Source organism: Naegleria fowleri (genome assembly GCF_008403515.1).
Source record: "Naegleria fowleri strain ATCC 30894 chromosome Unknown tig9, whole genome shotgun sequence".
Lineage (NCBI taxonomy): Eukaryota > Heterolobosea > Eutetramitea > Acrasida > Naegleriidae > Naegleria > Naegleria fowleri.
Genome location: NW_025407941.1, coordinates 744936 through 768824, shown reverse-complemented (window position 1 = coordinate 768824; position 23889 = coordinate 744936). Strand labels below are relative to the sequence as shown.

At 36.7% G+C, this 23889-nt stretch overlaps 9 protein-coding genes across 9 annotated transcripts; 6 read left to right on the top strand and 3 right to left on the bottom strand.

The window, feature by feature from the left end:
- Window positions 1-50: 50 nt before the first annotated feature.
- Window positions 51-2999, top strand: FDP41_011556 (uncharacterized protein; the record flags this gene model as incomplete). The annotated part of the gene is made up of 2 exons (XM_044701977.1): window positions 51-2490; window positions 2539-2999. The coding sequence occupies 2 exons, from the start codon at window positions 51-53 to the stop codon at window positions 2997-2999; spliced, it is 2901 nt and encodes a 966-aa protein (XP_044567339.1).
- Window positions 3000-3097: 98 nt separating this feature from the next.
- Window positions 3098-4489, bottom strand: FDP41_011555 (uncharacterized protein; the record flags this gene model as incomplete). Its single annotated transcript, XM_044701976.1, has 1 exon — window positions 3098-4489. One exon carries the CDS (start codon window positions 4487-4489, stop codon window positions 3098-3100), a length of 1392 nt encoding a protein of 463 aa, XP_044567338.1.
- Window positions 4490-4701: 212 nt separating this feature from the next.
- On the top strand, window positions 4702-11018 carry FDP41_011554 (uncharacterized protein; the record flags this gene model as incomplete). The annotated part of the gene is made up of 3 exons (XM_044701975.1): window positions 4702-8193; window positions 8291-10186; window positions 10239-11018. 3 exons carry the CDS (start codon window positions 4702-4704, stop codon window positions 11016-11018), a joined length of 6168 nt encoding a protein of 2055 aa, XP_044567337.1.
- A 336-nt stretch (window positions 11019-11354) lies between these two features.
- On the bottom strand, window positions 11355-12625 carry FDP41_011553 (uncharacterized protein; the record flags this gene model as incomplete). Its single annotated transcript, XM_044701974.1, has 9 exons — window positions 11355-11612; window positions 11692-11727; window positions 11795-11904; window positions 11968-11991; window positions 12048-12078; window positions 12131-12176; window positions 12252-12322; window positions 12406-12432; window positions 12587-12625. 9 exons carry the CDS (start codon window positions 12623-12625, stop codon window positions 11355-11357), a joined length of 642 nt encoding a protein of 213 aa, XP_044567336.1.
- Window positions 12626-12776: 151 nt separating this feature from the next.
- FDP41_011552 (uncharacterized protein) lies at window positions 12777-13718 on the top strand (the record flags this gene model as incomplete). Its single annotated transcript, XM_044701973.1, has 1 exon — window positions 12777-13718. The coding sequence occupies one exon, from the start codon at window positions 12777-12779 to the stop codon at window positions 13716-13718; it is 942 nt and encodes a 313-aa protein (XP_044567335.1).
- A 983-nt stretch (window positions 13719-14701) lies between these two features.
- On the top strand, window positions 14702-17548 carry FDP41_011551 (uncharacterized protein; the record flags this gene model as incomplete). The annotated part of the gene is made up of 1 exon (XM_044701972.1): window positions 14702-17548. The coding sequence occupies one exon, from the start codon at window positions 14702-14704 to the stop codon at window positions 17546-17548; it is 2847 nt and encodes a 948-aa protein (XP_044567334.1).
- Window positions 17549-17675: 127 nt separating this feature from the next.
- On the top strand, window positions 17676-20019 carry FDP41_011550 (uncharacterized protein; the record flags this gene model as incomplete). Its single annotated transcript, XM_044701971.1, has 9 exons — window positions 17676-17975; window positions 18032-18881; window positions 18938-18970; window positions 19042-19074; window positions 19130-19249; window positions 19320-19419; window positions 19509-19631; window positions 19688-19797; window positions 19856-20019. The coding sequence occupies 9 exons, from the start codon at window positions 17676-17678 to the stop codon at window positions 20017-20019; spliced, it is 1833 nt and encodes a 610-aa protein (XP_044567333.1).
- A 900-nt stretch (window positions 20020-20919) lies between these two features.
- On the top strand, window positions 20920-22283 carry FDP41_011549 (uncharacterized protein; the record flags this gene model as incomplete). The annotated part of the gene is made up of 2 exons (XM_044701969.1): window positions 20920-21218; window positions 21389-22283. The coding sequence occupies 2 exons, from the start codon at window positions 20920-20922 to the stop codon at window positions 22281-22283; spliced, it is 1194 nt and encodes a 397-aa protein (XP_044567332.1).
- Window positions 22284-23395: 1112 nt separating this feature from the next.
- Window positions 23396-23845, bottom strand: FDP41_011548 (uncharacterized protein; the record flags this gene model as incomplete). Its single annotated transcript, XM_044701968.1, has 1 exon — window positions 23396-23845. The coding sequence occupies one exon, from the start codon at window positions 23843-23845 to the stop codon at window positions 23396-23398; it is 450 nt and encodes a 149-aa protein (XP_044567331.1).
- Window positions 23846-23889: the final 44 nt, after the last annotated feature.

The window sequence follows — 23889 nt, the reverse complement described above, 5'->3', positions numbered from 1 at the left end:
AGTTTTTCTCATGCAGTCCGAAAAAAAAATTTGACCGCCAAAGGAATAGGATGGTGCCAGTGTGGGATGATGATGATTTATTGGAAGAATACAAGAAATCATTTGCTGATAGTAAATCCGATGATGAATTGAGTGATTGGTCGGAAGGGGATGAAGAGGAAAATCAATTCATGGAAATGAAAAATCAAAATGAAAAACAACCATTCCCGATCATTGAGGATTCATTCATACCAAAGAACGGATTGTCGAATAATATTTCGGGTTTATTTGGAACATTGGAGGAAAATGATGGAGAAAAGTTACAGGACAATGATGACACGAAATTCAATGATGAATGGCTTTTTGGCTCAGGCAATGATCACCCACCAACAGAATGTATCAATAATTTTCATCAATCAGTGCCCATAGCAGCTGAAGAATTGTATTATTCTCTTCATTTTGATCCGAACAAATTAATAACTGTTCATGTTCCCTTCACTCATTTTCCACATCAGCAACTATTCGAACATTATACCATATACAAAATATCACAAACACCTCCTCTAGGAAATTATAGAGTCTTGACTCCTTGCAATCACATGGTAAAACAGCATGATTTGATAAGAGAAATATTTTCCATGCTTAGGGGCCATGAAGGATCCATATTCAATATTAACTACCAGGGATTTTTTGAATTATCCCATCCCAATATTTCTGTTTCATTTATTTCACGAACTTTACTTCACACAGTTTTAAAATTTTTCATACAAATTTCAAATGATTTGGAATCAATTCATGTGAAGTGTATACGAAACATACACTCTGTAAAAAGTACAATACTTCAATCGTACTATTCAACTCTACTAGATATTATTTTAGAAATTAGGAGCGACCTTTCGGAGATGGAGCGACAAAATCAATTAGGAAATATGAAAGATAAGGTTCAAACACTATCGTTACTAAGTTTACGTACGCTCATGTTTCGAACTGAACAAAAAGTGAACATACTCAAAAAATTAGACTCTCAAATAGATTCCATTATTGACAATGTTATGTCTCAAAGAGATGCCATATCAGACATTGTATCCTGCTTCTATGAAAAGATCACCCATCTCCAATACTTGAATATCGAAAATACTGATGAATATGATTTTGTTTACCGATTACTGATGTCCATGCTAAAATCTTACTTGTCAATAATGGACTCGTGGATATACGAAGGAGTAATTCAAGACAAATTCCAAGAATTTATGATATCGAAGAACGACAATTTAAACATCGAAACACCTCTATTTTGGACGGAAGGATTTACTCAATTTAAAATTCCAAACATATTTTCGAACATTAAGGATAAAATTATTAGCATTGGTAAATCTATTATTTTGATGAAAGACATTGAAATCAAGCACGAAATTACTTTGGATACAAGCTCACTGGGAGACTACATGTTGGATAAAGAGAAGCCTTCCCTTTATAGATTTTTAGAAACAGCCTTAGAACGTGATTCTAGAAACAGTATTAAAGGTGTAGAAAACCAATTAGACGTTCAGACATGTGAAGTTTCCAAAATAGGAGCATCTCCAAAAGCATTGACACTACTAAGATCGAGCAGCAACCTCCTGAAAAACAGTAATATCATCGAAGACTCAAAAACAGAAGAGTTATTGTCTCCAATTTCAGAAGCAATTCCGATTGGCTCAATCCACTTTATGAGATCACCCCCAAAGAAAAAACGAATGTTATCAATTCTAGAAACTGAGGATTTGTACAGCAATACAATCTCTGACCCAACTGAAAAGGCTGATTCAAAGGACAATTCATTCTTCCAGCTCACACTTGGTTTACAGAAGTCAGACACTCAAACAAGTAATATTTTCAATTTGTTAAAGAAAAAGAGCTTATCAGAAGTAATTGAATTTCAACATTTTTCAGCTCATCAGCCCTCGACCAGCAAGATTCTTGAGACACCTATTGAAATTAATTTTGAAATTGGTCTTTTCAGGAACATCAAAGATCAATATTCACGTATTGCTCCATATTTGTGCAATTTAATAGTCTACAGATCTAAACTTATTGACCACCTGACAGCCATTCGAGCTATTTTCCTTATGGAAGCAGGTGACATTATGGACTACTTGTCAACTCAACTATTTCATCTTTCTGATAGATTCTTTGCATTTGACTTTCGTGGTATAACCGCATTTGACATCCAAATGATCTTGAGAGATACTCTACGTCTTGGAGTGGAATATCCAAGACGATACTCTTTTGCAACCAATAATTCTACTTCTTGCTACACAACGGATGTATTTTCATCTCTTAACTTGGAAGAGAAGATTTCTGTGACATTTGATGATGCTAATGTCAAGATTGAAGATGGAAACTTTTTTGATGGACTTGTATTCCACTTTGATCTGGAATGGCCACTCAATATTATTATCTCATCAGAACACGTACAGAACTACAACGAAGTGTTGATTTTTAATCTGAAACTGAAACAAGCAAAACAAGGTATGTTAATGTTGTTGAAGAGAAAATAATTAACCCATATTTCCAAAGTTTTGGAAACCATGAGCTTGAAAACAGATGCCTTTGTACATAGAAGTAATGCTTATCTGAAATATTATAGCCTATTGAATCAGTTAAAACATTTCGTTAGTGCGGTGCAGTATTACATGATGAATAGGATATTGCACACTCTGTGGAACGAATTATGTGACAACGTTCTTTCATCACAAGATCTCGATGATCTTCGAAATTATCACCAGGACTATATGAACAAGATTAAGGATCGATTTCTACTCAAAAAAGCTCAATTCGTGAAAAATCACATTTTCAAAGTCGTTCAAATATGCGTAAAGCTTCGCGCGAAATTGAACAATTTTAAGGAAACCCAGAGAGAGGATATATTTTTACAAGAGTTGCTCGAAATGGAGGAAGAATTCAAGAAAAGCTTCAAAATGTTGCTTACAATTATTAATAACATCCTCACTCGAGGCGTACATGAGCACTGTAAGTAGTAACAAAAAACATTGCATTTTGTTTGTAAAAGCTTGATAAATGACCTAATTACAGTGGAGGATTTGCGAACGAGAATGAATTTTAATAATTATTATCATTAATAATTAACAAAAGGATCAAAAACATCAGAGACTAAATAAAATCGAATACCTTCCTCGTTTTCGTCACGACAAAGTTTTTTAGATGCCTCTGCTGACAATAATAATTCTTTTGCCAATACAGCGCTCACATTAAGAAATCGTGCCAACGTCACGGCAGTAATGTAGCAGTACGACATGACATCTTTTTCTCTTCCCTCTCTAATAAAAGATTCGATCTTGTTGGCCATTAAAGTATCTGAATATCGAGAGGATTGAATGACGACAACTCCACTTTCAAAACTTCTTAACTTCATTGGTAGTTTCAGCTTTTCAAATAAAGAGCATGCAGTTTGCATGTCTTCAGGAGAAATTAAAGCAGTTCCTCTTGCTCTGTTATATAAACAATAGGCGTCAGTTAGTGTGATCACACCACCATACCGCTCTTGCACAATGTTGTCAAGAAAGTCTACAAGTTGTCGTGCCAGTTGTTGGTGATACTGAGCTCCACTAGATTGTTTTGTGACAGGAGAAGTCAAACCCAAATTAAGTAAGAAATCTAACATTTGATTTTCCTCTTCGTTTTCTTCTTCTGTATTGTCGTGTGTCACATTCTTATGTCGTTGCACAATCTTATTTTTAAATGATTCTGCCAAATTAACCATGTCTTCTGCCTTTTCCATGAGCTTTTTCAGATCTGAAAAGGCTTCATCAAGCTCCTTTCGTTCTTCTAAATTTTCCTCGTCAATTCTTTTCATGATACCTGCAATACCTGCAGTGCTTGTTTGAAAGTTTTTTGGTTTTTTGTTCATACTTTCCAACGAGTCAGTAGATGCCGAAACCAGCGGCAATGAAGACGTCATTGATGATGAAGGCAGCGCTGGAGTTGAGCTTACTGTTGGTAAACTTTCTAACCATTTCTTTTTCTTCAATTGCTCATGAATACAATCCACAAACTCATCTCGTTTTCCTTTTCTAAACGAAATTACAAATTCGCTGGCAAAGTCCTTGGTTCTCATTAGGATTTTGGTTTTTGGTGATCGGAATAATCCTCCACCTTCCTTTTCAACTCTTTCAACAATTGATAACGAGCATGTGAGGCCATAATCCAATGAAGCTCTTGCATTGTTTGATGATTCGGGATGACTCAAAAAATACATTCTGTGTGTGGATAAATATACATGATTAAAATCTTTAATTTCCTTTCCATTATTATCGATCAGAGCAATTCCAACAACAATCATATTTTCAATTTCCTTCATTTCGGATGAATACATGGGTCTTCCTGCTGTTGTTAATTTACATTTTTCAAAGCCCTTCAGGGCAAACAAATTACCCAAAGGTTCCAATGTGTTGCTCGATGATGATGATGATGTAGCACGATTCGATGCAGGGGCTTGATGTGATAACATTTTTTTTCAAATCCTACAAAGATATTTAATATTAAAGCAATTACTGATCTATCTTTTCTGTAGTGTTGATGATCCTTTTGTTTTCTCTTGAGAGTTTATTACTTCGTCCCATGATGCACTATTATTATATCATATTATTATCATCACACTCCGGACGTGTTCCCGAAGAGATGTTTTCTTTTCAGCAGCGCGATAAATTATCACAAAAAAAAATGAGCAATAAGAACAGAGGAGAGATTTTTTCATCGTCGGATGATGATTGCCCACAACAGAAATCACGAGTCGGCCTTCAAGGACCTGACCCCAACAACTACAAGTTGAACTTGCTGATGGTGGATCATCAGCATTCAAAGAAGAAGAATTCAATGACCAACGATGTTGATCACCTGAATTCAGGTAAGATGAAACGTGGAGTATCATCTTGGCCAAGCGGATTTGGGTGGTTGTCCTGTTCTTCTGTATTGTTAGTTGGGCATGCGGAAGATAATAGCTGCCAAAATTATTCTAAAAGAAAAATATTATTATCATCAACAATCCATCATGTTTCACGCAAGCAAGCTAGAGCTACTTCTAGTACGGAGCTCCTTTTAACAACGAATATGCGAACGATGATGATGATAATTATGATTTTATTTATTTACTGTACAGATTTCATGAACGCTACAACTATGTATTTCAATTATAACACTAAAGAATGGAATGATGACAAAGTGACAGTAATAGATTGTAGTAAAGATTTCATGCATCCCATGATCATACGGAATGGAACTATTTCATCAACGAAAATGAACTTTATCAGAGGAGCCACGCAAGAAGAGACAGGGGAATGGTTCAATACAATCTCTACATTGCAAGTGGACTTGAGAAAATTCGTTCTTGATGAAAGCCATAGATATCTAATAGGTCATTCATCAGGTTCTGACACTTTAGTAGCAGATAATGTTGTAACTAGCGTTAATTCTGGAATAACTCAGGCTTTTTGGATTATTTATTCTCAATCATCTCAGATCTCACGACTGATCAAAATTGGTACTGTCTCACGAAACACCAAATTCTATTTGTATACAATGGAATATTTCTTCATTCATGGATTAAGGCGGGTAGGATTTGCTGGTGAACTTCCTGCACCCTATATTTCTATTGCAGATACCAACTACAGACCAAACGAACACTTGATGATATTTCAATTTAGTGTATCACAAGTGAATGCTCAACCAACTGTCAACAAGATAGCAGAATTACCACCTCCTCTATTCGTTCCTCCGAGGATCTCTATTCCTACAATTATGGGCAGCGTTCCAATTGTGATTGTCAAAGATATTGTCTATGGTGACGATGCTACAGTTTTTTTCACTGGAGTTTTCAACACTAAAATCCAATTTCTGGATATTCAGACCACAATCGATACAAAGAAAGAGAGCTCTGTATTTTTTGGAGTTCTAGATCCCAATAATGGAACTGTTGTTTTTATCACCAAGATTGAACCTGCAATCGCTATTGAATATAACTCGGTGAACGTAAACTTGATGGAAATATCTTCTAGTTATCAAGAAGTTTATATAACTGGTACAGTTCAAACATTTCTGCAAGATGTAGGATTTGTTCAAAAAGTATTCATTGCAAGTTATGACATTTCTCAACGCTCATCGCCGGTTTTGCGCTGGAATCACATTATTGGAATTGATGGAGCAAAATCTATAGAGGATATTGTCTGTTTAAATGGAAAGCTCATTATCAATATTTTGCTCACAAACTTTAGTAATGTTATAACTCAAATCTCAACGCAAGACGGAGCATTCATATCGGCTCTACTTATTTATGATAGCCCATATTTTGGAGTACGTATCTCTCTAAACGCAGACAAAGATTTAGTGGTTGTTGGAAAGAAAGGAAATGTTTTTTCCAACATTGATTGGGACAGTTTTATTACTTTTGGTGTACCTAGCTCAATCACGTTGTTTTCACAAAAATTCACAATTCATTCCAAACATAATAGTGACGAACTCGCTCTTGAAGAGGTGTACATGGAACCAATTTTGAAGGGCTCAATCATTGCTACACAATTAATAACTCTGACCACAGATACCTATAATCCTAGAAAATTCTATGTCGCTACCACGTTTAGTGGTAGTGTCCAAGTGATTGGTGATTCAAATGCAAGAGTCAATCCTGTTGGCTTTTCAAATGCTTTGGTATCTACAATCGTTGAAGGATGCACTTCCTGTGAAAGCGAATGCATTATTCCTTTGTGTGGCCCATATACACAAGATGATTCGAGGGCTTGCTCTGGTAGAGGACGTTGCGATAGTCCAAATTCATGCAGCTGTTCACTTTCTACCTTCTCAGGAGAATCATGTCAGTATCCTATATGCTTTGGAGTGCCTCAAAACTCTACGTCTGTATGCTCTGGAAATGGAAGATGCGCATTTCATGATTATTGTGTGTGCAATGATGGCTATTCTGGAACGAACTGTGAGATTGCAAGATGTTTTGGACTCAATGCTACCAATGACTCTGTTTGTTCATCTCATGGAGATTGTGTTGCTATGGATATTTGCAAGTGTTTTTACAATTATACGGGAGAACAATGCAGCTTTGAAATTGTACAGGGATATACTCATTGTGGTGTTGGAAGATACCTTTACAACCAAAGCGATGCCAATCAACTTATAAGCCCTATTATGCTCTATGGATTTCCACCATCGCTGTATATATCCTTTGATGCTGACGGTCAAATTTCATACACAGGCTACGGCATCTCTCCTACCTTACATTCTTTAGGTAATGGCATTTCAGTCAAATTTGGAAGTGTGTTAAATGCATCCACTGAATTATATTCAACAGTTCTTCTAATAGATCAGAATACTACATTACAAGAGGGCATTGTTGTGACCAGTGTGGTTTCTGATGATTACTCCAACACATGGATTGTTGGTTGGAAGAAAAGACAAGTGTTTGGCTTGACGCAATTCGTGGGAGTATTGATCAAAATTAAGCCAGATGGAACCATTTCACATATTAAGGAATTTGGAAATGTCATTCCCGAGTCAGTGCGACTCTCTGTCGACAGTAGTATGATATTTATTACTGGTGGATATAGAGGATCGGTAGAAATTGACTCTGGTTGCACCGCCACCTCATCCTCACTTGTGAACACAATCGTATTCCAATTGTCCTCGTATGAACTCTTTTGTTTATGGATGGCAACAAGTGAAGGAATGTCCAAAGGTTTTTCTGTGCTTCCAGATGCAGTCGATAACGTTGTCATTTCAGGTATTTTCAGAAGTGCCGTTCGATTTGAAGATAAGCAAATTTTGAACACTGATCCAAACGTATTGTCATATTACATTTTGAAATTTAGTCCTATGGATTTAGCTGGCAATAGAAGAGTTCTTTGGATTCAATCCATCACCACAAACTCGAGCTCTGACGACAACATGAAAACGTCAGACGAGTTTTTTACTTCAGAGTTTAGTAGTGTTCTAAAATTTGATCCAAATCGAAATATTTTGTTCTCAGGAGAGTTTGGCTCATTCGTTTCATTCCAAAACACAACAGTGACCAGTCAATACGATCGAAACTTTTTCTTGACAAAAACTGATTCTAACGGATTTCTTCAGAGCATGATCACTTTTCAAAATGTTTACAACACTTCCTTCGATGTGGATTCTAGTGGATACACTTATGTGACAGGTGTTATTAAGGTATGTGTTTCTAGTAACTGTGTGTAAACAATAGTTTCAACAATAATTTGTGTCCACCATTTACATACATGTTTGATATGGTCAATATTGTTTACAGCCCGGAGGATCCAATATTGGTGACCCTAATGAAAAACAGCCACGATTCTTTGCATCAAAGTACTGCGTTAGAAACCATGAACGATGGTACAAGGAACGCCTTTTGGATAGTCGCGAAGTGTATGGTTCTATTTACTCTGCTTACAGTGAAAAAGACAGGTTATTTGTTGTTTCATTTGTGAACAAGACGCTTCTTTCACTTCCAACCATTTATACCATCATGTTCAAAGATGAAGAGTGTCTTCAATGTCCCATTGGAACATTCAGTCCTGACAAAGCAGCAACATCCAATGATACATGCACACCTTGCGAACCAGGTTATTACAGCAACACGGAAGGAGCTCAATACTGCACAGCATGTCCTCCCTCCACGTACAATCCTTCTAAAGGATCGACTTCCAACAACTCTTGCGTGTATTGTGATTTTGGATATTTTAACAATCAAGAAGGTCAATCCTCTTGCTTTAAGTGTGATGTTGGAACCTATTCGCCAATAAGAGGAGCATTGGAATGCTTGAGCTGTGAACCTGGAACCTATGCTCCAACGGATGGACTTTCTAACTGCTTACCTTGTCCTCCAGGCCAATATTCAGACAAATCTGGAGCGTGGGCATGTGAAACATGTCCAGCTGGACATTATCAGCCTCTTTATGGTCAAAATAGTTCTCAGAGTTGTTTACAGTGTCCACCAGGTTCTTTCTCTTTATCTGTTGGTAATGGTAACTGTACCTTGTGTCCTGCTGGAACTTTCAACTCCAATCCTGGAAGTATTTCTGCATTGGACTGTTTCAAGTGCCCAAGTGGACAATATTCAAGCACAGAAGGATCTTCTCATTGCACAGAATGTGATGTAGGAACCTATAACGAAAACATTGGTTCCTCAAATGCCAGTAGTTGTCTCCCTTGTCAACCTGGAACATTCAGTAACAGAAAAGGACAAGCATCTTGCACCAAATGTGCTGCTGGAACGTACCTTTCAAAAGCTGGGTCCTTCAGTGAGAGTGACTGTCTTTTATGTCCTATTGGCTTCTATTCGAATATGAGTGGCTCATCATTTTGTTTTTCGTGTCCACCTGGCTCCACAACATCCTCTGCTGGCTCTCTAAATTCAACAGCATGCATTCCATGTGAAAAAGGATTTTTCCTCAATAAGGATCATCAGTGTACCACATGCCCATTTTCTACATATTCTGATGTAGAGGGTGCTTTGCAATGCTCTATTTGTCCTCTAAGCTTACCTACTTTCACAGAAAAAAACACATCTATGGCTGCATGTATGGTTGTTCCAATCATTATCATTGTCGCAATAGTGGTCATTATTGCTATTGCTATTCCACTTTCGATATTCGGTTTCATATTCCGTCGTCAGGCAGTGGCTTTGAAAAGAAAGAAGAGAGCAGAAGATGAAATGCTCTCTAAACTATTGGAACATAATACCAAATCATTTTATGCATCGACAGACACGAGTGCCACTCATCACCAAACGGCGAATCTCATACCCATTGAAGATTTAGAATTTAAGGAAAGAGTTTCTGAAGGAGCAGGAGGCGTTATTTTCCGAGCAGCTTGGAAAGGAACTGAAGTCGCTGTCAAACGAATCAAATCAAATCAATTTGGTAGTGATGACGATGAAACATTTGAGCATGAAGCTACTATTTTAATTGGATTGAGACATCCAAATGTTGTTTTGATGATGGGTGTCAGTGTTGATGAAGACAACAAGTATATTATTACTGAATTCGTAAAGGGTGGAAGTTTAGACAAGTTAATTTATAACAAAAAGAAGGCTAAGAATGAAATTATTACCTTTGGAAGAAAATTGGAGATTCTTAAAGATATTTGCAGAGCTTTAATTTATTTACATAACACAAGACCACCAATCATTCATCGTGACTTGGTAAGTTTTTTTCCAATTCAGTAGTTCGCTGTTCTTAATATCACTTTTTCAGAAACCACAAAATGTCTTGCTTGATGAAGCTGGACTTGCAAAGGTCTGTGATTTTGGTGTCTCGAAACCATTATCATCTCTCACCATGACTGGTGTTTGTTATGGTACCATTCAATATACATCACCAGAGATTTTGAAACAGTCAAGAAGATATACCACCAAGTGTGACGTTTACAGTTTTGCCATTCTCATGTATGAACTTTTCTTTATGGTTCATCCATATAGCGATCTACCAAAATGTCCAATTTCTAATCATAACACAAAGAAGAGTACTTCGTTTTTGACATCATCCCACAACAATAGTGACTCTTCTTCACCGCATCTTTCAGATTCATATTCTGGATCGGGTAATTCAGGTGACACCACGAACAACATCAGTGACATGCTCAGTATTTTTGCCATTGGTAATGATGTGATTCATGGCAAGAGACCAATGATTCCATGGGAGAATAATATTTCGTCACAACCACAACCTATTCGTCCAATTCTCCAAATTCAATCATCTCCTACAAATCTTGATTCCGCCATTCTCGATATCAATTCTCCAACAACGATTGATGATGATGTTTTGAAGCTTGAATGGTATTTACATTGCAATAAGACTGTGAAGAACTCTGAAATTACGAAACCTGAGTCATTAGTCCCTATCATTGATACTTACATTTCAATCATGAAAGCATGTTGGTCAAATGATGAAAATGAACGCCCTGATTTTTCGCAAGTGTTAGAGTCTCTCGAAGAACTACACCACGAATGGACAGAGTTAATGAACATTCAATGATTGTAGTACCCTTAATAAACAAAATCATGCAACAACAATGTTCAAGATTGGTATTTTCCAATCGCAACTAATTCTTTCCTCAATTCATGACTCCAAAATGATGATCCTAAATAATTCTCTATTCATCAAACACAATTTCATGAGAATTGTCTCTATATCACAATAAAACATAATCTCTCTATACATATGTCATGGGGTAATTTACTGAAAGACATTTCTTTGTGCAAATTTGAAAACGAAAGAGTTTGAAGATGAACACAAGTTGACTACATCAAGCAGTCAATATTATTTACAGAACAACTTTCAATTTTACAATGTCATCACAATGAACTTTCATTACCAGCAACAACCACCCCCATAGGAGTCAGTAGAACTCGGCTCTGTATTGGAGATGTTGACATTGTCAGAGGATTGTGGCTTGTTGCGAACCGGTTCAGTACTTTCCAGTAAGTTGCTCGTGTTAAGAATTTGATAAACAACTTCCTCAAAGGCCTTATCGACATTCTCTTTAGTTTTTGCAGATGTTTCAATGTAGACCATGTTGTTTGATTTTGCAAAGTTATGAGCCTGTTCTGCGGTGACCTTTCTGTCATCCTTTCAATGGAAATTCATAAATATTATTTCAAAAAAGCATTGTAAAGTTTTGCTGAAGTGATGGTGAAATGTTACCAACCTTAAGATCTATCTTATTTCCAATTAATAATTTTACCTATTTGTTGTAAAATTGTACACTCATTAATGCAAAATAACCTAATTAGTACAGAATTCTTACATACACAATCTTCAAATGTTGAATAGAGATCACATTCTTTCAGCCAATTTCTCAAATTTTCAAATGTCTCGAATCTGGTGACATCATAAACGAGAATAATTCCATGAGAATTTCCTGTGTTGTAAAATATTTGATTTTTCAATGTATTCATTGATAATCTTTTATCATGAAACCTACTGTAATAACTGGATGTTAGTGTTCCTACATATTGTATAAATTCAAAGAATATTCTATCCAATACTCGTTTGGACACTTACTAAATCGTTCTTGACCTGCTGTATCAAAAATCTTGTTAAAAACAAATTATTGAAATGTATGAATCGTCGCCATATATACGTACTGTCAGCTTGACTTTTTTCTTATTGACTGTCAAGAATTTTACCTTGCTGATGTGAGAGTGACCAATATATTTCAATTATCAATTTCTGATAATATTATTTTTATCGATTCATAAAACTTACAAGTCAACTCCAATTGTAGGGGAAATTTGTTCTTTGAATTCATCCTCAGTAAACTGCGTAATAATACTACTCTGATTTTTTCAAAATTAAATAATAATATCAAATAAAATATTGTATTCATTCAGCCATGACTCTCGGAATAGAGAGGACTCACCTTTCCGGTGGCGCTATCACCAACCATCTATTTTCCATTCGTACCGTCAGGTCAATGATGATATCGGGTGAAATCATCAAAAAATGTTATCAAAGATGATCAATAGCCATCCGTGCATCATCGTGAATATTCGGCCGAAGAACGTTTTAAACGAATAAATAATAACGTCATCATCACGTACAACAAGCTTAAAATTGTGATCAAAGGCTTTGCTACTCATTTTTTATGAATTTAAAATTGAAAACACTGCTTTGAAATTTGTTGGAGAGAAAATTCGTTTCCAAAACCAAAAAAATATTTGATCACAACAGCGCAACAAGGCTCAAGGCTACTATTACTTGTTGGCATCTTCATTATCGTTGTCCAAAGAAATGGCTCCTGCACAACAATCATCATCCACATCTAACAATAATACGGGTAAAGGATCTACCTCATTCCGTGCCTTTTCTCTCTTTAAAAACTTTGCCGAATATTTCATTGATGTGCCAAAGGAATCTCACTTTTATGAGAGAGGTGTTTTGACTCCAGAGGAGTTTGAAAAGGCAGGTGATTTGCTTGTTTCCAAATGTCCAACGTGGTCCTGGAGTGCAGGTGAACCTTCCAAGCGAAAGGATTTCCTTCCTGCAGAGAAACAATTTCTCATCACGAGAAACGTTCCTTGTTTGAGACGTTGCAGCGAGTTGATCGAGATGGCAAAGGACGAGGAACCTGTTGAAGACGGGGAATGGATTGCTACTCATGTGAATCAAACAAAGGAGAAGGAAGAAATTGGAGAAATTGAGAGCGGATCAGCATTGGCTCAGAATGATCTCGTGGTTCACACTGCCGATGATGAAGAAGATGATGACGAAGAAGCCATTGATATTAATAATTATTCTGATTCGGAACTTGAGGATACCATCAAAGATAAAGGAGCTCTCGAAGCCAACAGCGGAGATGATATTCTCAAGACGAGAACTTATGATTTGAGCATTACCTATGACAAATATTATCAAACACCACGAGTTTGGCTTTTTGGATATGATGAACGTGGTGCCAAATTGGAGACTGAGAAAATTCTCGAAGATATTCATGCGGATTATGGAAATAAGACAGTGACCATTGAACAACATCCACATTTGAACACTCAGTGGGCCAGTATTCACCCATGCAGACATGCCGAGGTCATGAAAAAGATGGTTGATCGTTTGTCAGGAGGTGGCGATGGTGACAAGCAATTTGTGAGAGTTGATTTGTATCTTTTCTTATTCTTGAAATTTATTTCTTCTGTAATACCAACCATTGAGTATGATTTTACTACTCAAGTAGATTAATTTTGAGATTGTTAATGAAAAATAATTTTTAAGTTGTTGACATTGTTTTTGTAAATCGTTCATGTTAAAGATTAAGGTTGTTCCAATTTGAAACTTCCACCAAGAACAAGAAAAACAACATTGCTCAGTTGTGAAAAAGGGCCGAAATCTATTTTCAAAAACAGACACTTTGAATGGGTCTCGAACGATTATTCAAACGATCAGGGACACACGAAAAGCTAGATCACATTCAAAGTGTTTAAAAAGCAGTATATTTATTGGAAAGCAAGAAAATTGGAATGTCTTCTTAAATCTGGGGAAAGGCACTCAGAAGATTACATCCTAAAACAAATTGTACATGGAAAGATTTTGCATCTGGTCAAACAGGATTTAATTCCGTACATCATGATCTAATATAGAGCTTTTAAGGTATTTGATCATGCTTATTCCACAGACCTATTCCTTTTATTAATCATTTGGATAGTTTAGGGTGTACTAACTCTACTCTTATGAACGATATTTGCAAACTCATATACAACTCAAACATCGTGTGTGATTTGAAAAAACCAAGTAAATTCTATTGGGCTTGAATCCAAACAGAGTCACAAAAGATTCGAATGGCACTATGCGCTGCGACTGAACGATATAATAGTCGAGATGCATTGAAATTGCTTGTCGTATTATATTATCAATTTCCATTCTCAACAAGTAAGAACACAAACAATAATGAAAAGGAGAACTTGCATGAGCTAGTGTTCAAATCAATGCTTACCGTTTACAAATATGAATCACACATTGAAGAAATCTCTTCAAACATGGAAGCACGACAACTCAAACCCATCAATTGAATGGACGAATTCATGAATAGAAACAAGTTGGGTTGTCAACCTCCTCCTGGTCCTCCTCTGCTCGAAATCGTTCAACCAAAAATCTCACACCCTCCAACGAAGCACACAAGATCACGAGAGAAGAGTAGCAGGAAAATGTTGAATTTAAGAAAAAATATGAGCACAGAAGCCATCGAGCCGTCCTCTCTCTCCTCCGATGATTTGGGTAGTGCTCACACGAGACGACCTCGCAAGTTATTGAAGAGAACACCCTCTTCCCATCACAACAACGATGATGGTAGTAACGGTCATGCGTACGACCGTCGTAATGATGGAGATGATACGATGCAACAAGACGAAAATATTTCTTCATCAAACCGAACAAACACAAGAAAACGAAATTTTGGAAAACGAATAAACGGAAGACGAAAAGAAGAGGTTTCTGATGATAGTGAGGATGAAAGAGATGTTAAAAAATATCAAAAACAACAAGATGAGAACGGTGATGAGGATATTGAAAATTCGGACCAGTTGAGTGCCTATCTCAAAGGTTCTGCTCAAATTATTGAACAAAGAATTCCATTTGTAAAGGCTCAGTTGCCTGATAAGTATGAAAATCTATTTTCCAATATGAAACCCATCAATGGCACATCCACGAATGTGTTTGTGTTTGATTCAGCTCCTCAAAGGACTCCCAATGGTACGACATTGTCCACCTCTGCAAACAATTCCATTTCCTCTACGACATCATCATCGTTGACGACACAAGACAATGGCATTGAGCATAACAAGGAATTAGAGACACCATCGACATTTCTATTTCCGAGAGAAAAGATCATATCTCTTAACACATGGACCGAGATTAAAAAGATTGGACCTGGTTTGCAAAATCTAGGAAATACATGCTTTATGAATGCAGCATTGCAATGTATCATGTATACACCAGGTATGCGCAACTTTTTACTCACAAGAAAGATGGGAGAACCTTCCAAAAAGTTCAATGCACTAGATGCCATGTCAGCACTTGCCCGAGAAATGTTTAACGAAAAGTCCGAGTCGTCATCATCATCTCGAACAAGAGCCTTCTCATCCGTAGCACCTACTTTTATTGCAAAACATTTAAAAGGCATTGGCGGTTTTGTGTTGGGTAGACAAGAGGATTCTCATGAATTCATTATCAAATTACTTGACAAGATGGAGAATGCAATCGTGGAAAAATACAAAGGAAAACTTAATAATATGGTTCTAGAGACGAATCCAATTCATCAAATTTTTGGTGGCTACCTTAGAAGCCAAATCAAAACTCAAGAGACAAATTACATTTCAAACAAGTACGACGCATTTATTGATGTTGAGTTGCAATTGAACAATTGTAGCTCAATTGAAAAATCCCTTCAAAATTACATTACACCTGACCGATTAGATGGAAAAAACAAGTACAAATGCCCTAAAACAAACACCTATGTCACAGCCTCCAAAAAACTTACCATTCATGAAGCTCCAATTAATTTAATTCTTCAACTTAAACGATTTAACATTTTTGGAAAGAAAGTCAGCAAAAAGATATCCTACGAAGAAACTTTAGATCTCTCCCCTTACATGAGCAACAAAAATTCTGTGGCAAGATATCACCTTTATGGCGTTTTGGTGCATTCTGGCGGCTCCTCATGCTCCGGTCATTACTACGCCTATGTTAAGAATAGCAATGGTATATGGTACAAAATGGACGACTCATCAGTCACACAAGTGAGCCAAAGCACCGCACTTTCTCAGCAGGCCTATATATTATTCTACTCGAGAAACATGGAAGATTTTAATCACCTAGAATCATCCACAATTTTTCAAGAGTCTATCCGACGATACATAGAAATTCAACAACAAAACAAGAATGGAATCTCTGCCTCCTCCTCTTTAACCCAATCTAAAGATGTTGAAGACTCATTTGAGTTGCAAACTCCTCCACCCATGCTTACACCCTCCAAACCTATTCCTACGGCAACAACAACGCCTCAAAATAATGGCTCACCATCCACCGAAGCCAATGATCAAAACTCTGCCACTCCCACCCAAAAGTCTCGATCTAGAAAAACATCCAATCTTGCAATTCAAACCAATGGAACTTGCTCACAAACTGCTGACTCATCCACTACTCCTAATTCTTCAGGAACAGTCGACACACCTCAAAAATCTTCCAAAAAACCAACGAACCTTACCATTCCATCCTCTCACCTTACAGCACCTGAGCTTCCATCTCCATTTTATGCCCCAGTTAAGATTGACATATTGGAAAATTTGACGCCACAAAAACTACAAGTCTTAAAATCTCAAAGACCTTCAAATTCTGTTGGCATTCTCAACCTACGAAGTGTTGGAGGTTTATTTAGCCCAATCTCTCTCACTCATTCATCCAACATCAATACTATGTGGATCAATAAGAATTATCTCGATACTCTCAAGAAAGACATGTTCAAAAAAGAACGATTGTTTCGTACTGACACACCTTCCACGCCTCTCAAGGTTATAAATCCCAACGAAGGAATGCCACAGAATCCATTCCCTCTTGACAATTTTGTGTCTGACTCCCCTCTCTTCTCTCCAACCTCACAAATTACACCATTTGTGTTTGAAAAGAAAGGTATCAAGAGAAAGACTATGGAGGAAGGTGATAACGAAGAAGAAGAGTCCCAACACCACGAACTTGAAAACGAAACAACACAAAATTCCCAAGCTAACTCATTAGGCACTAAAATTTCTGCAAAAGAACTATTCACCTCTCCTTCTGCTCAATATTCTGAAGAGGTCGATATTTGGGAGAATGATGACGCGAGAGAAAATGCAAAACAGCAACGATTCATCAACGAGAAAGTTCTTGCTCCAAAAATATTCAAAAGAGATGAATACGATCGAGCTTTGGATGCAGGTAAAAAGAAAAAGATTAGAAAGAAAGAGAGCTCTGAAGATTGGATGCAAATCAATGAAGCTATTCAGAGAACAGCTGAAAGAAAGCACAAACAACGAAAGTAAACTGTTTTTTATTTATTCTAATATTTTCTTTACTTTTTCAACAGGTTTTCTGGAAACAAGACAATCAACCCCAAAGACGCACTTGGTGAACTTGATCAAAAATTCATTCCAAAAAAATAACAACAACATGGATCTATTTGGTGAAATTCCAGAAGCCTATGATGCTCTTGGAAATGTTTCTACTCCATCAAACACCCAACCTGTACAAGATCACACCCCGATCACACCCCAAACACCTTCTGTAAACTTTACAGAGCTCATTGGTCTCGAAGATACCCATACCGAAATTCAAAATGCCGAAGCTGCCCAACAAAAGTTAGCTTCTCTCTACAATCAGGAAGAGTTCTCGGATATTGTTTTCATGATCAGAAAGAGAAAGTTTTATGCCATTAAAGCCTTGGTGGTTGGATGGAGTCCCGTGTTCAAGGTAAGTTGATGATCAATAATGATTTCCATTGAGTGAGGACCAACATTACGTTCCAGTCCATGTTATATGGTGATTTTATGGAGGCAGATCTCAAAGAAGTACCTCTCGATGATGTCGATCCAGTTGCATTTGAAATGTTTTTGCGTGTGATTTACTCTGGAAAATCAGGATTGTATCCTGTTCATAACTTTGTAGATCTTTACGCATTTGCGAATAGATTCGAAATTCCAGAGATTGAAAAGTTATGTTTAGATGCATTGCATGAATCGAGTTTATCAGAACATGTTTTCTCGCTCATCGATGCGTGTGAAAAGTATTCGGATTTGGAAGAAATTGAACAAATCAGAAGAAATGTTGTTGCCAAAATATGTGGTGAATTTGATGATGTTGTGCAAAGACCAGATTTTGTCAACATGACACCAGATTATCTTCTTCGTTTTTTGAAATCTGATTTAATTGTTATACCAGAGGATGTTCTCTTCAAAGCTCTCATGAAGTGGATCGATCACAATAAGGAAGAACGCGCAAAGTATATTGATGAATTTTTAAGCTTCATTCGTTTCCCATTAATGGACCCTCAAACGCTTACTGAAGTGGAATATCATCCACTCTTGGTAGACAAACAGAAATCACTTCAACCAACCATTTTTGAGGCCATGAAATACCAACTTTATCCTGAATCAATTCCTGAAGATAGAAGAAAGAATGTATCCTTTTTGCAGAGAGAACTTCCAGAGGACGACTCTTCGTCAACACCCAAATTTTACAAGAAAATGTTCACACTTACTTCTCTTGGATGCACCGGATCAACAGTTCCCACTACAATGGAAGGTCATTATCCAAAGGAAATTTGTAAATTCCTTACTTTGAAGAATGGCTTTCAAAATTGGAAAGTTCATGCGACAGGTAAGATTTTTGTTGTGAATATGTATTGACATTATTCAAATAATATCAAACAACAGGCAAGTATAAGATTGTAGCAGTAGGAGCAAGCGGTACGTTTCAATAATTCTTTGTGCACTTTAAACTGATTTATGTGCATTCAATATGACGCCTCAATTATTAGGTGGAGACAATCCATTTAGTGCCACAACTAAAGGTAAGAGTTGTGATTCATCTTGATTGTAATTATTGACTCGTCATCTTTTAAACAGCTGGCAAAGGAGCTATGGTTGCAGGAGTGTTTAAATTGAAAAAGGGTCAGAATATAAGCATCATTGTTGGACAAAGAGGAGAAGATGCTAAAGGAGGTACAGGAGGAGGAGCAGCAGGAGGTGAGTATATCTAGATTGTATTAGTTTTAAAATATGAGATATAATTACAATTTTAACAATCAATGTAAAGGTGGAGGGGGAACCTTTGTTGTTGACGCAGATCTTCAACAACCACTGCTCATTGCTGCAGGTGGAAATGGTGCAAACTGGTATAGTTTCACAGTGAATGGGTAAGTGTGAAATAATAGCGTCATTTCATCTCTTATTGTGACCAACAACGAATTTTTGCTGAACACTATTGTGTGAACATATTTTATAGACCTGATGGCCAACTTCCCAATCCATCCATAACTGAAAGCCTCAAAAACACCCCAGCAACTGCTGACAGAGGTGGTGGAGGAGGTGGATTTTACGTCTCTGGAGCCAACGGATCCTCTTGCACGTAAGTATATTGCATCATTTTGAATCTAATAATCTATTATTTTGACATGCATTCAGAGGAGGAAAATCATACTTTGAAGGTTTGTTGGCAGGCAGAGAAACCAGTGTTAGCTACGGTGGTAATGGCGGCTTTGGTGGAGGTGGAGGTGCTGAACATGAAGGTGGCGGTATGTTTATTTTGTTTTTTAAAACGTAATAGTGACATTCGATCTAACATTTTATAAGGTGGTGGAGGTTATATTGGTGGCAAGTCCTTACATTCAAATGAATATTCCGTTGCAAGACCAGACTATGGCGCCTATTCTTTCAATTCTGGTGATAAACAAGAAGGACAAGCAGGTTACAACACAGGCAATGGCTATGTAACAATTAGCAGAGTCTTTTATTAGTTTGCATGTACAGACGTTTCGCAAATAAATACTGCTTTCCATTCCTTAAAAACTTCAAAAGATCAAGCCTCACCGTTCTTGCAGGTATCATTTCCTCCGTTCTCGTATTTCTCGTCTTACTCGCAAAAGAATCATTTTGGGGTCAGTTACCACTTGGGCCGAGGCGACCACTACCACCAGCTTTTCATCGGCAGTCCATGAAGCAGTGTTAGGTCTCACGATTGGAGGTGGAGTGGTAATGGCATTTGGTTTGTGTGTAGTGTGTGGTGGATGCTTTGGATGTTATTTTGGATGGCTTCAATTATGTCGAGGAGGAAGTTGTTGTTGTGGAGAGGATTGTTGGGCATGTGTTGGGGATGGATGTGAACGTTTACCTGAGACACTCTTGGAAACGATTGGGCATGTGTTGTGAACGGAGGTATGAATTGGGTAAAGGTTCTTCGAGAGTGTCTTCTGTTGGAAATGTTTGAAAGCCATTGCATTCATTCATTGATCGGCTTGGATCTCTTGAGCATTCAGAGTTTATTCTCCGCTTTCCAAATGTACTTTTTTCAATCGATTTTGTTGACATTTACTTTTAGATTCAATGTATGAAGTTTTGGTGATATTGACCTACCTTATTGGCCGCCCGTTTTCCACGAAAGCAGTGCAGATGGTGTTACTTTGAATCGCGTTTCTAAAAACAGGCTCAAAAAAATTGAACCACCAACGATTAATTCAACCATCATCAACACGTGGAATTCCGATCAGAGAGATTAATCGCTCCAAAGCAAAATCATCATCATCACGTATTATTCTAAATTGTCTTTACATCTTCAAGATATCGTTGTTAAGAGTGTAACTGCTTCTTACTCTACGTCATCATCATCATCAAATTAATCATCCACAAAAAGATCGAAAATGGAGAATGATAAATTTGTTTGTTTGGTTGAACCTTCAAAACTTGAGTTTAGTATAATATCTTCATCAGCTAATAGTAATGAAATGTCGGGACAAGTGTTGTTGAATTCGGTTACTTCTTCTGCTTCCGATATGGGAGCTTATGAAGGATTTTCGCCCGAGTCGGTTATGTCCCACACTCTCACTCTGTTTAATCCATACAGTTATAGTATTAATTTTGTGATTGCGTGCAATAATCCTGGACACTACTCATTGAAAACAAGCAAGGGTACCATAGAATCAAAGTGCGAAACGAAAATGTAAGAAAAATTTGTTTCATTGCGTTTTGATAGCTAATCCTGTTCTGATGACGATCGTTTGTTATGATTTCTTTAAAAACACATTCATGTCCTTCACAACAAATATTTGAAACATCAATGAATTCTTGAAATAATTACCTCTTTGTGTACATCATCTTTAACGACAATAGCAAGTTAAGGATTAAACCTGACTTTCTCAATGAACTGGTCAAAAAGGTGAGAGATATTAATGTTGAGGAGGTTGAACAATATGAAGATATCTTTCAAGTGAAATACATTAGAAGTTTAGATAAGAAAGAGGCCATGAGAGCGATTAAATCGACCATCAAGGTTGTGTTCAAACCATGGGTAATAACAACATCGCCTCCATCTCCTCCTTCGAATACTGAATTGCACATCCAACCTCCAAGTGATTACAATCAAAAGAATCCAATCATTGAAATAACAGAGTCTTCTGAAATTGAGAATTCAAAAAGTAATTTTACCAAACCTGTAATTGTAGAAAATCACTTTGAAACGTCGTTACTGAATGCTGTGAATACCAAACAAATTAATCATTTTCAACCATCCAGAATTCAAGACAGTACAAATCCACAACCTGAACAATCTTCGTCATCAACTCAACCATCCACTATTTCTACACCACCAATACCATCCGTAAATCAATCTTCAGATAATAAGCAACAATTAACGATCGAGGAGAATATGGAATCAGGTAGCTCAATTGCTGAATCAGAAGATTTTCTCCAATTAGGAAAAAACAAAAAAAAGCATTCGCCAGATTTGTATTTAGATATACCTTCAAACGAAATGGAAAAAGGCAAAATGCCAAAATCTATCCTCAAAAAGAAGTCCACAGAAACATTAAGAGAAAAGACTAGTGGTGAGGCAGAGAGTTTTTCAGAACGAGTATTACAGCTATTCCCTGTGATTGGAGGCCTGATCATTCTAGTAGTGTTCGCTAAATTCAATCGGGTCGATCATGACACAGTAGTGAACATGGTCGCTTCGTATCTGGTCGGTCTTGGGGCCATGTACATTCAAATGAGATTTAATGAACAATAGTTTGTCACTGATAATGTTGACAAAACGATTATCAATACAGAACCAGTGTGAGTCTGATAACCATGATCTTTATAAAAATGATTGGTTACAAAATTTTACGCAAAGATTCTATATATTCTTTTCGAAAGTTTCGTAGTACAGTAATTGATTATGTCACATTTACAGTTACATTATGAAACAAGAAAGTCCACAATAATAACTGATCAATTTTATGGAAGTTTAGCATGAGCAAAAAATTGAAATAATTTTGAATTTGTGATCAGTTGTCAAAGTAATCGACCTTCCGAATTCTTTTCAAATAATTTGCAATCTGATGTCAAACGAGATTAGAGTTTTATTGTGAGAAATAACTCTTTTGCTGCACTTCCCATCTTCGATTCTGGAAAATGTTATTTAATAGCATCAGTTGGAGTAACCTTAACCCCAACAGAAGAATTAAAACGGGGCCTTCGTTTTTCGCAATGACGAAGACACTTGAGGTTTGTTTCCACAAATTATTTCAATATTTTTACACCTAAAACAACCACCGAAAACCACATCAATTAGGCCATCTTGTTGCCAAATTATTTACAACCTCGATATAAGAAAATCTCAACATCGCAACATTTACCAATATTGACTTTTAAAATTAGTAAAGGTTACAAAACCTAGGTGGCACCAGCCAAATTCTTCTTTATTACAGAGACCATCCGTTTAGATCGCCAATTCTAATTCTACCATGGCCCTCATAGTGGCAGAAAAACTCAGACCAATTTTTTGTTCTTGAGAGAAAGTGAATTCATTTTAGCTTTTCTTTCTTTCTTGATTTCATTTCTGCTACATAAAAAGGCAGCGTTTTTGTAATGTTTGTTGCGTTTTTGTAGTGTGAGAGAAATGTGAGGGTGTATAATGATTGAGAGTGAGTGTTTAAAAATCTCCATGAACGCAGAATAATTCAATGACCACCATTGGTATGATTTTGGTAAGTTTTTTCTTCCTAATGCAATAATGCTGGATATTTTGGCACCATTAAGAGTTTCTAGTGTCACTGAGTTATATTTGTCAAAATAAAACAACTCATGAAGAGTGGATTTATATCCATCGTCTAAATGTAAATCATTTCCAATCAAACACTAAATACTAAATTTCAACATCAAAAGAGAAGTCTTATTGGATTCAGAGGGTCTTTTAAGTGCTAATAAACAATCCACATGAGCATCGTTACTGGGTCTGAATAAAATATTCACAACTCTTTCAGTATGATTCATTTCATTAAAGAAATACAATTCTTCCCCTGAAATATCCCATCCCTTTTCTTTGCAATAGTGTTTGTATTCATTTGATGTCAATATTCTTTCGCATTTAAAAATCACATTTTCAATGTTTTCTTTTGTTTTCAAGTTAGATAGTAATGTTTTCAATTTCATTCCGTTACGATTTAACATCATCAGTGAAATAGCATATTCCATTCTATTTGGTGAATCTGTTTTGATTGCAACAGGTTTTACCATGTCAAATAGAGAAGGTTTTAAGTTAGACAATTCTAAAAAAGTTTCGGCAAACTCAAAGCCTAAATGATCCATTGCTTTAAATTCTGTCACAGAATTGCCGAATATAGGGCATGCAA